Here is a 15,375-nt window from a genome sequence, read left to right on the forward strand (position 1 = left end):
ATGGGAGCATTGTCTACATTATTCCAAGAAATCTTCCCATCCATACATAAGCACCACTCAACCTCAAACCCGGCCTTCCCCCTCATAAAGGACCCCCACTGCGCATCAGCACCACCTTACCAGGCATCACGTCAAAGCGCACCACCCCCACATGCGCCCTGTACCAAGAAGCAATGGCACGTATACAAGAAACCTTCGCTAACAGTACACACCTTTACACGGATGGATCCATCCTTCAAAGCACCGGAAGAGGCGCAGCTACATGACAATCATACCTACCATCTCAACTTTACCGTCAGCTCCACGGCAGCAGAAATCGCAGCCCCACATATGACCTGTAACCAGAGGTCGGCAAACTCACTCATGAGTCCACTCACTCAGACTCGTTTGGACTCAAACTCGCGCGTGAGTTTGAGTTTGAGTGAGCGCGAGGCTAGTGTGGCATGGTGAGTTTGAGCTTGAGTGAGTTTGAGCCGAGTGATCACGACTGAGTTTGAGTCCATTTTGAGTTCTGAGTACATTTTGAGTTTGAGTCCATTTTGAGTTCTGAGTACATTTTGAGTTTGAGTACATTTTGAGTTTTGAGTACATTTTGAGTTTTGAGTACATTTTGAGTATTGAGTTCACTTTGAGTTTGAGTACATTTTGAGTTTTGAGTCCATTTTGAGTTTTGAGTTCATCTTGAGTTCGAGTACATTTTGAGTTTTGAGTCCATTTTGAGTTTGAGTTCACTCTGAGTTTGAGTACATTTTGAGTTTTGAATCCATTTTGAGTTTTGAGTTCATTTTGAGTTTGAGTACATTTTGAGTTTTGAGTCCATTTTGAGTTTGAGTACACTTTGAGTTTGAGTACATTTTGAGTTTTGAGTACATTTTGAGTTTTGAGTCCAAATTGAGTTTGAGTACATTTTGAGTTTGAGTACATTTTGAGTTTGAGTACATTTTGAGTTCTGAGTACATTTTGAGTTCTGAGTACATTTTGAGTTTTGAGTCCGAGTGAGTTCTGAGTTTTGAGCTCAATGTGAGTTTGAGTTTGAGTGAGCGCAGATATGCTGCTCAGCATTGAGTCTGAGTTTGAGTGAGTGGTGTTTCGAAAAAAAAATTGTGAGTGAGTTTGAGTGAGCCGCGCCAAGTTTGCCGAGGTATGCCTGTAACATGGCAAAAGACCTCCTCCCACTCGACACCATAGCCATCTTCTCTGATTCCAAGGCCGCATTACAAAAGATCCGCAACCCCAACCATGCTGCCCCATGCATCCACAACCTAATTAGAAAGATTCACCAACTTAAGGAGAAGGGCACAAGGTCCATTCCCACTGGATACCAGGCCATAGGCCTCCAAGGAAATGAGAATGCGGATGCCATGGCCCGTGCTGCCCACAACTTTTGTCAACACTCCCTCGACGTCTTCCCCATCGAGTAGGCCCGCAACATTATCAAACGACACCTCAGTGCATCCCACCCCGACCTCCGAATTTCCCACAAAAGTCCTCCGCATCATCTGCCAGCCCACGGCCTCTCACAAAAAGACCGCTCTCTCCTCCTCTACCTCAGGACAGGCTACTCCTGGACAGCCGAACGCAAGGACAGGTTCGCCCTTGTGCCACCTATGCCATGACGCAAATGAGACAATTCAGCACCTCCACTGCGAGCACCCTCACCTTGACTCCCCTCGCGCCTGTGTCATCAACACGCTGAGAAGATTTGGACTACCACACTCCATACTTCAGGACGTCCTCTTCCCAAATGGACCGGACTCCACCCGCCTTAAAGTAGCATACCTCGTCGTAAAATTCGTCCAAGCCTCCGATCTCTCTGATCTCCTCTAACTCAACCCCACCTACCCTCCCACTACCTCCTTAAAGGGTCCATGAAGAGAAAATACAACTTTCTTTAACTTTAAAGAGTTAAGCTTAAGTACCTCACTTAGCTTAATTCCGGGCACGAAAGACATTTTTAACCGATAAAAACGCAAGAAATACTTAAAAACTTTCAAATTTCGCGCCACAGTGACGTGTTATCGGCGCGAGTGACGTCATATGGGCCAGCGCTAAAACATAATTTTCAGGGGTTAGGTGAACGTTAGCATTCAAGTGATTCGATCAAACGAAACGAGCGGTCCCACTACAATTGCCCAGTAATGTGTCCTGGCGATTGATTAGTTCGGCCGCCGTCAATCGCCCAAACAAGCTTCTGGGACGTCATAGAAAAGTTGCCGGAAACTGGCTAGCAAGTCGCCACAGCTCCACGCGTTTTCCTTAATATCGCCGTTTTTTTTTCGAAGTTTGCGATGAAATCGGTATCATTTTTATCAGGACAAAGCAGCCTTTCTTATGAACCAAACTTGCATTCTCTTCATGGCTCCTTTAAGACCACACCCCACCACCACCCCTCCACTCCTTTCCCTCCCCCTCACCTAACCCATAAACCCAGTTGAAGTATCTTCCCTGAGGGACAGTTACCGGGTTTTTCCCTCACTTCCTTTCCGCTTTCTAATAACCACAAACAACAACAACGCTTTGGCCGGGTGGCCGAATCGAGTCCCAGACAGACCGACAGACAGATGTACGGACATACACTCCAAAATTTTCCCGTTGAGGTAGCCCAAGAAAGATTGTAGTCTTTAAAACGGTGCTATAGCACTTGAAACTGTCTTAGGACCGCCAGAGACTGCAGCGAAATATTTATATACTCTTTGTGGCCACTCAGAAGCAGTAGAGTTGCCCTACAGAGACTACCATCTTTAACAATCGCTTTAATTTTTGTATTTCTCAGGGTGTTTTAATGGGGGAAAAAGCTGTTACTTAAAAAGAATGATGTTCCATCAAGTATAGGAAAAGCCAGGGCCGAAAGATCCATTCAGACGCCTGAAGAAAAAGAACACGCACGGTGGTTTCTAGAACCCCAAAAAGGAGGAGGAGGCATGGCCTCAGTAGCATAAATGCGGTGAGAGCAAAATGTGTTCTTAAGCTTCAATTGATCATCATCGTCGTCGTCATCGATAGCCTTCCCTCCCGCAGGTTCAAAATACTTCCAAAGCTTTTGCCGCATGAACATAATCGTCAATACAGTTTCAAAACGCATGAGTCTACCATTAAAAAAAAAATTGGCGCCAATCCACTCGGTGAATGTGGTTGGAAAGCAAAGCTGTAAACGGCACCCACAACGATTATCGATGCGACATCACAAATTCACTCACGTCGCTCTACAAATCCTGAAACCAGAGAGAAGTGAAATGTACTTAACCACACCCTGTATTACTTCAAAGAGATATTCTTGCGCAGGTAAAATTATTGCACGAGGAATGAACGGTGGTTGGTTGAGTTGTATTGGTGTAGCACATCAGTGGAAACTTTTTTTATAAAATAAAAGCTCAAACCCGGTGTCAGACGATCTCACTTCTCCGTCTTTGCCGTAGCGGACGGAGGTGATGAGAGCGGTGGCATAGACGGTGGAGGAGGAGGAGGAGGAAAGGAGGAGGAGGAGGAGCTGGAGCTGGAGGAGGAAACACTTTATTAGGACTTCTGAACGGCCCAAAGTGCGGTCCAGGAGAGTGGTTCCTTCTTCAGTGTAGCCCATATTCAGTCCGCGCCGCCTGTCCACCAGTTGAAGCTGGGTAGGTAGAGAGGGGCTGGATAGCAGCATCTCCCATTGCTCTTGTTAGGTAGTTGACAGAAGGAGAGGAGGTGCTCAGGGCTAAAGTTGCACACCCCGATTATGTGGCAGAGTGTTCCTACTTATGAGCAAAATTTACATGCAGCGTCTTAGCGATTCGGATGCATTAAGTGAACACGCATCCGGTGTGGGAAGGAGCCGGATTATATGAGCCGTAGGGTAGTTTGTTCTTCTATGGAAAGGTCAGGGTAAGCCAAAGGTAGAGTCTGCCTCAGATAGCGATAATTCTGGTTTATGTCCCTGATTGAGACATGCGGGTGACTGCCCTCGTGCAGCTCCATAGCAATGGGGGTGAAAGTGCAGGCTTGGTGGGCGTATTCGTTGCCCTCCATAGAAAAGTGAGCAGGTGTCCAGATGAGCTGAATGGAACCATTTGAGGAGTGGTTTTTTAGCACACGCAGTGCAGGTCGGGACACCAAACCCGACAGGTAGTTCTGTTAGGCTTGTTGGGAATTTGTGACTACTTTACAAACCCTTGGTTGAGAGCCAAGGCGACGGCTGCCTCTTCTGTTGCCATCATGTCTTCGGTCTTGAGTGTGGCACAGCAAGGAGGTTGGTTCTGGAGGTAGACACGATGATGATCCTGTGACCCTCGTCGTCTGAGGGGTTCATATGTCTAAGCAAAGGGAGCATATTTTTTTCTTGTCGCCAAAAGCCCAGGAGTACATCAAGCGTAGTGATATTCTGTGCTGCCCAGCCAATCTGGTGAAAGATTCAGCAAACCGCCGCAGTTCTGCTCATTCGGAGCTTCTGGATAGAAAGATGACCACCTCTCAGCATTTTAGAGCCCCGTGATAAGCAGCCTCTCTGGGCGCCCTCATGGGAAGACAAGAGGCTTGCTCAACCGCCATTCTAATCATTATATAAAGCATCTTTATGTCCTCCTTGCCGAGAAGAAGACAGGGGGTTGACGTAAGTGATTCTGGAGAAGACGAAAGCTAATCGAAAGGTGTCGGATTCCTTGAGGCCTCGCTTCTTGGTGGTAACTTGCCGGATCATGTTTAAAATTTATTAATCTCGTGTTTGACGCACTGCAAGGATATGTTACTCTTGGTGTTGTCCTGAAGATGTAGGCCCAGGATTTTGATGCTGGGGCATGGAGTGATGGCCTGGCCATCAAGGAGTATTTGAATGTGTTTCTTGAGGTATCGCCTGGCGTGAGGGCGGACGACAAGGAACTGATATCTTTTTACGCGAACACTGGAAGCCACAGGCCCATTGGCGTCGTACTAGAAGTGAGACGCCATGGGTTAGTACGTGTGCTTCCTTTAATCGCTATCGCGTAGAATTTAGCGAGAAGTCAGGCGTTAAGCCGTAGATGTGCTTGGTAAGTGCACCACTTGTCTTCGCCGTCTCTGTGTGGGCTCGTAGCTGAATCGGTAAGACTACAGGCTCTTGGTTTGTTACTCTGTTAGTTCCAGGTTCGATCCCTGCCGGTGAAGCAAATTCTTTTATTTCTTTCCGGGAGTTTTCTGGTGACACCAACGGTCGCGAAAGAACCCTTGGGGGGTAGAGGTAGAAAGCTTTGCTTTAAAAAAGTCTACGCTCCTACGACAGCAGCTAGCCATATCTCGATGAGACAACCATGAGGCGAAACAAAAACGAAAGAAAGCCGAAGAAACCGCGCGTTCGCAACACCGAGGGCAATCTCCCTCGGCCCTTACTGCACAAAAGGCAGACTTGTAGCCAACACCGTATCTGACAAGCTCGTTTTCTTTTATTTTTTGGAAGGAAGGAAGGGGGGGTTCCAGAACCCTCACTATCTCTTTTTGCATCCACCTACGACTGCGCGTCGCGGCAACCGTGTAGGGGGCGCCAAATTATTCCGTCGGCACAAGCGAAGCCTGCTCAGGCGAACGCCACGCGTTATCGCCGCAGTTCAATCAGGCCTCTCAAGCTTGGACGTTCCTTGGTTTCCCTATTGGCGGCGTAAAAATCGACACCAACCTACAGCGGCAGTTTTCTTAATCAAGTCCTCCAGACGGCGCAACCGAGAGGTTACTTTTGGTAGAGAATACAAAAAATTCATTCCGTGACTCAGAGAGCCAACGAAGTTCGCTTACAATGTGAAAGATTATTAACAAGTCCCGCATCAAACATCTGTTGAGCAAAATGTACGCAACTTTTTACGAACAGCCGACTGGTGCACCACCTCGCTTGTGAATTCGCAACCACAAAGCCAAGCTAAGCCAAGCTGGATTGCGGTAAACTTATTCTCTGTGGTCTTGTCAAATCTAGTTTTCTTGAGTATTTCTGCGCTGTGAACATGCAGTAAGTGTGATACGTGCCACCGGTAAGGCTCAGCGACCCGCGTGAGCCTGTTGGAGCCCGTGTTAGCGGGGCCACTGTACCGCCGCATCGACTTGTTGCGATGGCGCATCTAGGCCTATAGCCAGGCTGCGACTCCTCTTGCTATTGGCATCACTCTTCGTTTTAAGGACTCGCCTCGGTCCAGACCTCGCCAAGCGTACGTGTTTCTCCTCACGATGGATGCGCCCGTCTGAGCGTGCTCGCCACTGAAAGTCTGTCTCGCGCGCTGTGCACGGAGTTGGTTCCCACCACCTCGCTGAAGCATCGCCCCAAGGTAAGCCGCCACATGTGCGCACCCCTTCCTGGCCGCCCGACAGTCACGTTGTGCCTCTTGCTCGCTGGAGACATTGCGATCAATCCCGGCCGCAAGCGCACGTCGTCACGTCCTACTTGCAGCCGCTGCGAAAAGGTTGTGTATGACAACGTCGCCGCTCTCCAATGGGATGTATGCGGAAGGAGGGCACATCGCACGTGCGAACTGATGACGCTCGCTGTATACCGCCGCCTTTCATCGTCGACTGAGTGCTGGTTGTGTGCCCTTCGTTCGAAATCTTAGCGCAAGTGAACGAGTTGTTATGGCAAAAAAAAACAAAATGTCACGAAAGCGACGTACAATTGCAGCGATCGAAATGAAATGATGTCCTTGCCCCTGTAAACTTGCGGATGTCAATAAACGATTTCTTCTCACTTGCTGCTCACTGTGGTCTGTGCCAGTCGAGGCCATCTGGTCACCTGGCGTAACATCACTTCACTAGCGCGGCGCAAATAACCACGCGGCCAGCGTGCCAGCCAGCAACCAGCAGGAGCAGCGAGCCGGCGGCTGCCGTGCGAGAGCAGCCATGTTATTAAGGAGCTCAAGCGGCCTGTGCAAAAAGCATCCGCCATGTTTACAAAGCCTTGTTTCAGCACCACCAAGCGGGCTCCCTTAGTAGTTCACGACGCCGCCGCTACGATTTTTCTGGCACTACAGGCAAAGCTAGACCTTTGCTTCTCTAAAATCCTCCCTGTTCTGTGGTTCAATTCGTATCCCAGAAGATAGTGCAAGCCAGCTCTTTACTGCGAGCGCAAAATTAAGAGAAGAAGAAACAAGAAGAAAGGGCGAGCAAAGACGACGAAGACGGCGCACCCAGCTCGCAGCACGCGCTTTAGCATGCCTTAACAAAACGTGTTGCTGAGCTAGTTGGTACATGTTTTAAGCAAGAATAGAACGTGGCGCAAACTAGACGTAGACTAAAGAAACGAGGTAAGACGTATACAGGCGCCAACTTCCAACTGTTTATTTGAAGCAAACCACGCGAAATTTATACAAGTCTTATCTAAGCAGAAACAACAACAACAAAACAAAAAAAACAAAAAATCAACCTAGGTATAATCATGCTAACAAGTGTAAAAGGTGGTGACAATGGCTAAAATGGATAAGCACAACACTGCTGAAAGAATGACAACCAATCTACGTCAGCCTCAACAGTAATCAAGATGGTCCAATAGCGCGCGTGTGCAATCCAGGCGCAGACCAAACCGAAAACAGGGAAGGACAGCTGCGGGTGCAAAACTACACGCTGTGGTTTAAAAATGAAAATTCTTTTTCACTTAACGCTATAGTGACGGCGTGCTAACACACTTGTCGCCGGCTCTTTTGATAAAAACCGCCTTGATCTCCTCCCTCTCCATTTTGTTTCTTGCTCTTCTCAGAAAGGTCGTCTGATCCAGGAGTGGATCACACCCACTGCGCTTACAGTGGTCTCAAAGGTGCCCTCCCAAGTTGCTGCTGACGGCCAACCGGTGTTCTCTGGCACGTTCGTTGGAGCAACGTCCAGTCTGACCGATATACATCCTTTTGCATTTCAAAAGGATGCTGTAAATGACGTTGCTAACACACTCGGTGTATAGCGTGGCGTGCTTTTTTGAGCATGACTCTGGTATCTTATTGGCCATCATAGGGCAAACTTTAGCCAGTTTGCACGGGGCGGAACACACAACGCGCACTTCATACCTGGACGCGACCTTCTTGACGTTGTGCGAAAGCCTGTGGATGTACGGTATTACGTGAGTTTTCATTTTTTCTTTCTCTTCCTGCACTTTTTTACCGTGTTTCACCTTCTGGGGGATGCTTTTACACACTTGTGAGGTGGGAGGAAATCGGGCGGCTTCCAAGCGGCTGATCTGATTGTTAAAACTTGCAGTCAGATTGTGCTCGAAAGATTTAGTTAACGCGGAATTAAGACATGTAGTGGCTATACCCCTCTTTATCAGCTTGGAATGCGCGCTGTCGTAAGGCAGAAGGCTTTTTTTGTTCTTGGGTAGTACATCCGGCACGTGTGGTCCTTTGCGAAGGTGAGTTTGAGGTCCAAAAATTGTATTGTGTTCCCCTGAGGCATTTCTCTGGTGAAGTCTAGCCCGCCAGATTCAGATAAAAAGGCGTTAGTCACATCCGCCACAGCAACGTCAAGTTTAGAATCAGTCAAATTTAAAAGCACAAGGTAGTCGTCCACATATATAAAAATTCGAACCACATTAAAATTACAAATGGCGATTTTTGCGTCAATGCGCTTGTCAATCAATGTACGCTAGGTAAATGTCACACAAAACCGGGGCAACAGACGAACCAATGCAAATACCATCTTTTTGAACATATAATGAATCATTAAAACGCACGATGGTGGACTTAAAGTACACTTCTAAAATCTCTAAAAACTGCTCGGTGCTCATGCCAGCACTGTTCTGGAAATAAACTTCACCCGACGCCTCTATTGTTTCACGCACTGCTCTACACAAGGCCTGCTGGGGTACAGAATAAAAGAGATCTTGCACATCAATTGAAAAACCACTATTTACCGACGCCAACTCGCCTTCCGCAAGAGCTTGCACAAGTTCGGTCGAGCTACACACCAAGAAAGGGTCCTGCAGGGTAAGCTTGGTGAGAATGCGCTGAAGGTACGTGCTGACCTCGTTTTGCCAGGTTCCTCTCTCAGATATGATCACTCCCAGTGGGCACTCTGGCTTCTGCGTCTTCCCCGTAAAGAAAACATCGAGGTAGCTCTTCTTAGCCTTGGTGACAGCCTTTTGGAGTTGCTTTTCGGTTTTTTCGCAACCGGAGGACCACGGTCTTTTGCTTCTTTGGTATATCTTGGGAGGGTTTGAAGTTCTTTTGTATCGCCTAGTTTGCCTTAGCATAAAACATTCCTAGTGGCATTACAACAAAACCCCCTTCCTTTTCGGCTTCAGCACAAGTTAACCCTTCATCTTTCAGGCTATTCACAATCTTTCTAAACGGAGGTTTTTATGTGGCTTATCACTTACAGTCCGCAGAAGGCAGTCGACGACGTCTCCAGTGGCTCGTTCACGGTCCTGCTCTCACGTACGGCTCGCAACACCTCGGACCATGGCTACAAGTTGAGTTCTTCTTGAGGCGGGTTCATAGCTGAATTTTGGGCCGTTTCCCAAAACCTGTTGAACGTCACTCGAGACGGATGCGCATCCGGGAAAGGTTACTGATGATGTTTGTGCTGCCCCCCTGACTCGTGGCGGAAGCTCGATGCGGGTACGCGCCCAAAGGAACTCCGTGCTCTGGGCCGCCAGCCATTGAAGTTTCCGCAGGCTTCCAAAGCACCATCTCGTTGGACCAATACCCTCAACCAGTCATTGTAATGGCGGACCTGGTGCCATAACTCGGACTTGAGCACCCTGCAAATTCTTCGCGCGTGGCCCCATGGCGGTACTTGAATTCAAAGCAGTAGTTGCACTTCCAGTGGCACCACCTTCCGCTTGATGCAGTAGGAGAGTAGACTCGACCGGCAATTAGAAGCAGCAATGAGGTTAACGCAAGTGAAAATTTGAATTCACGTGGTTTGCTGACACAAAAAAGAGCTTAGTGTAGAAGAAATATCACTTAACAAGACTTGTTGCTGAGCTAGTTGGTACATATTTTAAGCAAGAAGAAAACGTGGCGCAAACTAGACGTAGACGAAAGAAACGAGGTAAGACATACCAGGCGCCAACTTCCAACTGTTTATTTGAAGAAAACCACGCTAAATTTATACAAGTCTTATCTAAGCAGAAACAACAACAACAACAATAAAACAAAAAAAACAAAAAATAAACCTAGGTATAATCATGTTAACAAGTGTAAAAGGTGGTGACAATGGCTAAATGGATAAGTACAACACTGCTGAAAGAATGACAACAAATATTCGTCAGCCTCAAGAGTAATCAAGATGGTCGCAAAGGACCACACGTGCTGGATTACTACCCAAAAACGAAAAAAAGCCTTCTACCTTACGAAAGCGCGCATTCCAAGCTGATGAAGAGGGGTATAGCCACTACATGTCTTAATTCGGCGTTATCGAAATCTTGCGAGCATAATCTGACTGCAAGTTTTAACAATCAGATCAGCCGCTTGGAAGCCACCCGATTTCCTCCCACCTTTATCACAAGTATGTGTGAAAGCATCCTCCATAAGATGAAACACGGTAAAAAAGTGCAGGAAGAGAAAGAAAAAATGAAAACGCACGTAATACCGTACATCCACAGGCTTTCGCACAACGTCGAGAAGGTCGTGTCCTGGTATAAAGTGCGCGCTGTGTGTTCCGCCCCGTGAAAACTGGCTAAAGTTTGCCCTAATTAGATACCGGAGTCATGCTCAAAAAAGCACGCCACGCTATACACCGAGTGTGTTAGCAACGTCATTTACAGCATCCCCTTGAAATGCAAACGGGTGTATATCGGTCAGACTGGACGTTGCTTCAACGAACGTGCCAGAGAACACCGGTTGGCCGTCAGCAGCAACTTGGGAGGGCACCTTGCAGACCACTGCAAGCGCTGTGGGTGCGAGCCACTCCTGGATAAGACGACCTTTCTCAGGAGAGCAAGAAAAAAAACGGAGTGGGAGGTGATCGAGGCGGTTTTCATCAAAAGAGCCGGCGCCAATTGTGTTAGCACGCCGTCACTAGCGTTAAGTGAAAAAATTGTCATTTTTAAACCACAGCATGTAGTTTTGCACGCGCAGCTGTCCTTCCCTCTTTTCGGTTTGGTCTGCGCCTAGATTGCACGCATGCGCTATTGGACCATCTTGATTACTCTTGAGGCTGACGTAGATTTTTTGTCATTCTTTCAGCAGTGTTGTACTTATCCATTTTAGCCATTTTCACCACCTTTTAGACTTGTTAACAACCTAGGTTGATTTTTTGTTTTTTTGTTTTGTTGTTGTTGTTGTTTCTGCTTAGATAAGACTTGTATAAATTTCGCGTGGTTTGCTTCAAATAAAAAGTTAAAAGTTGGCGCCTGTATATGTCTTACCTCGTTTCTTTGGGCTACGTCTATTTTGCGCCACGTTTTCTTCTAGTTTAGCATGCCACCAGTGAATCACGCCTGCTTTGATTCATGCAGCGACGACGAAAGGCGGCGCAAAGCACGCGTCGTCGCCCCTTCCCCTGGTTCGTGCCGAAGCATTTTTGTGATGTTATCGGCAGCCATGGCCGAATGCGTGTTCCTTGAGGGCGCTCGAAGGATATCGTGATGAAGAAGAGAACGTCATCATCACTGTCCTGCCTGGCAAGCGGCACGAGACTCGCGTTCTGGCGAGGAGCTGGTCTTCAGCAGGTCTCGGCCGGTTGTGATCCCCGGAACGCCGTTCCACAGAGGAACCCGACGTCTTCGCGTCATCGGGAATCGCCGGTGGCTCGCCGTTGAGAACTTCGCGTTTCACCCGTCGATGATTGACTTGCCGGGCTGCGTCTCTTGGTCAATTGAGTGAGTCACCATGCCGGCCACCGCGAAACGCAAGCGATCCGAGAAACAGCACGAGGTAAAGAAGCCGACCCACGTGCGGGCGCTCAAGGCCTACTTCAGCCGTCATTCGCTGGATATGAGCTCGGCTTGCACGGCGGTTGCCTCTGAGACGGCGGCCGATCGCAAGACCTGTTGGCTCGTGCGGCGCTTCGACGTCTGGAACAGCCTTCTTGAGAACATCGGAATAGACATACGTGAGAGCCGGCCGGGTAGGCTTTCACTGTACACGTTCGCGCGCTACAACCCCAGTGACAGCGAGTACGCCACTGTCTGCATCACGCTTCTCGCCGAGCTGCTGGCGACGCACCGCTGTATCTACTACGTCGACCTCAGCTACCCCGGCCACCTGTTTAACCTGAGGCTCGAGGTCCTCGAGCGTCTGACTCCCAACGCGGCCATCGATCAGTTCCACGTCGACGGCAAGCTGATGATGCAAGAAGAGGCGTACGGCATCATCAAGGCGATTTCGAAAGCTCGTCCAGTGGGCACCCACATCGCGAGCGTGCAGCTGAGCAAGTTGGACTCCCACCTGCTGGCCGAGCTTGTCCAGGCCAAGTCGAGTCGGCTGAAGGAACTGACGCTCTCCGAGACGGGTCTCAAGGTCGCCGACTGCATCGAGTTGTTCAAGGCGCTCGAGGGGTCCACCGTGGAGCACCTCAAGCTCGAGTTCAACACCGTTGGCATCCGCGGAGCTAACCAGTTCGCTCTGCTCCTGCAGAACAACACGACACTCCGTTCGGTGTCGCTGCAGCGGACCAAGATTCAAGCCAAGGGAGCGATTGCCATCGCGTCCGCGCTGCAGACCAACACGACGCTCTCGGCGCTCCGGGTTGCGAGCAACAACATCGGGCCCAGGGGAGCGCAGGCGCTCGCGGATGCCCTCAAGGCGAACAACTCGCTGCTGGTCCTGGACTTGCGCGACAACTCGTTGTGCTCCGTGGGCGCAAAGGCCCTCGCGGACATGTTGACCGTGAACACGAAGCTTGAAGTGCTCCACGTGTGCGGGAACACGATCAACGACGACGGAATCGTGGCGATCGCCGAGTCACTGCTCAAGAACCAAACTGTCAAGACGCTGTCGCTCTTCGCGAACAGCTTCGGCGAGAACAGCGTAAAGGCGCTGGGGAAGCTCGTAGCGGCAAACAAGACGCTGTCGATGCTCAACACCACGCTGGAATCCAGCCAGGATTCCGGGACTCCCCTGGATCAATTTGCAGAGGCGCTCGCGGCCAACACCGTCATCCGTGGCATTCAACTCTTCGTCTGGGGAGGGCACGCCATGCAGCGCCTCTCGCACATGATCCGCCTTAGCCAGACGCTGCAATATGTGAGCGTGTGTACGTGCGGACCAGGCGTTGACGTGCTTGCCGAAGCCCTCGAACAGAACCAGTCCGTCCAAGAGGTCGAACTGAACTGCTACATCAACCCCGAAGAAGGGGCGGCGTTGGGCCACCTTTTCCAGGTGAGCAACACGCTCCAAGCCCTGTCCATCACCAAGAAGGTGCACAGCGCGGGGCTGGTCAAACTCTTCAATGGCCTGGCCGAGAACAGGAGTGCCTGGTTGGTCAACGTCACTACAGGAGGCACTGTCAGGCAGACGGTGTGCAAAGCCCTTGCTGGCATGCTGTACAAGAACAGGACGCTCTCCTGCCTCACTATGGGCCGGGCAACGGCGGACGAGGCCGGACTGCAGCTCATCAGCCGAGCCCTGGAGGACAACCAGAAGCTGCAGATCCTGGGCATGACCTACACGGCCACCAGCAGCGCGGCGTGCGTCATTCGGGAAAAGCTGCGCCGCAACCTGGGCCGCATGATGCAAGCCATCGGGTTCACGCTTGCGAACAGCGTGGACCGAGCGGGCGCCGAGGCGTTCGAGTTGCACAAGGACGGCGTCTTCTTTCAGCAGGAACTGGTGAAGATGACGAAGAACTCACCTGGGCCTCCGGCCGATAGGTTGATCAAGCAGACGGAGCTCTTCATTCGGGACAACTACTTCCGCATCACCAAAGTCGTTCAGAGCCAGGTTGTGTGCGTCCGTCCCCCGTGCAAGAGGAAGAGGACAACGTACATTGACCGCCTGGACGAGTACTGCATGAGGGCCATCCTACAGTTCCTCCGCGTAACGGATGTGCGGGTCCGTCGCTGATGTTCCGTGACTGTGTGTTCTTGCTGCACCTTCCACGAGAAACGCTCCATGTAAATTAAGACAGCTCCGTTTTTTTTCTGTTTTTCTTGAGTGATTGCTTCTCTCTGTCGGTGTAGTAAAGGTGATTGAAGTTCGTTTCCCTGAAGTCCGGTGTCGATCAGGAACCCAATCGCCCGGGCTCCGGTTGATTTGGCAGGAGGCTTGCAGGGCGATGGTGTTGAAGTTCTTGGAGATGGTGGTCGAATTGACGAACTCGAGCGGGTGGGGTTGATTAAGTGAAACAGAGTTTATATACAGCTATTTAATGTAGGATAACTGGGTACATGAGTAATAAAAAGAAAAACTTCACACTGCAGCTAGACGCTAGCTCCAAGTGCGCACAAATCACTTGAGCTTCTCAACTTCGTCTAACTCTCCTATCCTCGGAGCGTACACAAACCACTCGAGAAACGACGGCCCGCAAGATCTGTCTAGCTGCCCGGTACGACGCTGTACCCTAAACCTCCGAAGCGATCTTAACCTCTAACCTAGGGGGCTCACAAATCCCAACCTAGCTTCAACGGTCGAGACTCCTTGTCCCGCCGGGAACTGCCCAGCTCGGGGCTTAGACAAGAACGATTTCTAAAGGCCAAGTTCGGCCTTATAACACCTCGAGATCACACTCTCTCGGGAACGCCCCCGTAGCGTTCGTACATGCGTAAGGGAGTGCCCAAATTCACATAGACAGCTGTCACTCAGCACGCTACGGAATATGAATGAGGCGCCGTCATCTTTTGGTCAACGGCACCCTCGCCGACGAGCAGGTGCGCGCGACCCCGTGGGGTGAGAGCGAAAGCCTCCGACGGTGCACTGTGCCGGCCGGGGCGCGTTAAAGGAGCCATGAAGAGAAAATGCAAGTTGGTTTTATTCGAAAGATTTCGTGTTTTATAGTGCCCCCAGCGCTTGTCCGGATAAAAACGGTGCTTTATTCACTGAGAAATTAAACAATTTAGGTTAAAATTTTGATTTTCCCGCTCAATCGTGCGTTTTCGTGGTCCCAAGTGACATCGCAGGAACCGACCGCTCTGCAGCCTAGAATACCTTCATTCACGCATCCGCCGTACAGGGTAGAGACACGTATACGCTGGCGCCGCCATTTTCGGTTGCTCGCTCTCCGCCGAAGCAAGTCATTGTGTTAAAACCGCGCTAAAATTATCGCCGCAACGCGGTATACTGAAGAAGTTTGAATCATATTGTCTGTTTCGCGTTGCTAGGTCTCGTGGGAAACGAAAAGAATAACGCGTTGAGCCCGTTGGCCCAATTGCGGCGGCACGGGACCGTTCAAAGGTTGTCTCCACCCTGTACAGCGGTGTAGGTTTGTTCCCGCGTTTCTTTACGTTCCGTAACCTAGATGGCGCCACCATACCGTGGCAAGCGTTTGGTTTGTTTTTGCCCGCATTTAAACCTGGCTTGTTTTTGT

At 50.0% G+C, this 15,375-nt stretch overlaps 1 protein-coding gene across 1 annotated transcript; it reads left to right on the forward strand.

Annotated features, from left to right (window-relative positions):
- The first annotated feature begins 11,375 nt into the window (after window positions 1-11,375).
- Window positions 11,376-14,006, forward strand: LOC144164482 (uncharacterized). The gene has a single exon (XM_077694987.1). It carries the CDS (start codon window positions 11,742-11,744, stop codon window positions 13,914-13,916), a length of 2,175 nt encoding a protein of 724 aa, XP_077551113.1. The 5' UTR covers window positions 11,376-11,741; the 3' UTR covers window positions 13,917-14,006.
- The last annotated feature ends 1,369 nt before the right edge of the window (window positions 14,007-15,375 follow it).

The sequence above is a fragment of the Haemaphysalis longicornis genome, unplaced genomic scaffold, assembly GCF_048455015.1.
Source record: "Haemaphysalis longicornis isolate Haplotype H1 unplaced genomic scaffold, Haemaphysalis longicornis Haplotype H1 scaffold_1, whole genome shotgun sequence".
NCBI lineage: Eukaryota > Metazoa > Arthropoda > Arachnida > Ixodida > Ixodidae > Haemaphysalis > Haemaphysalis longicornis.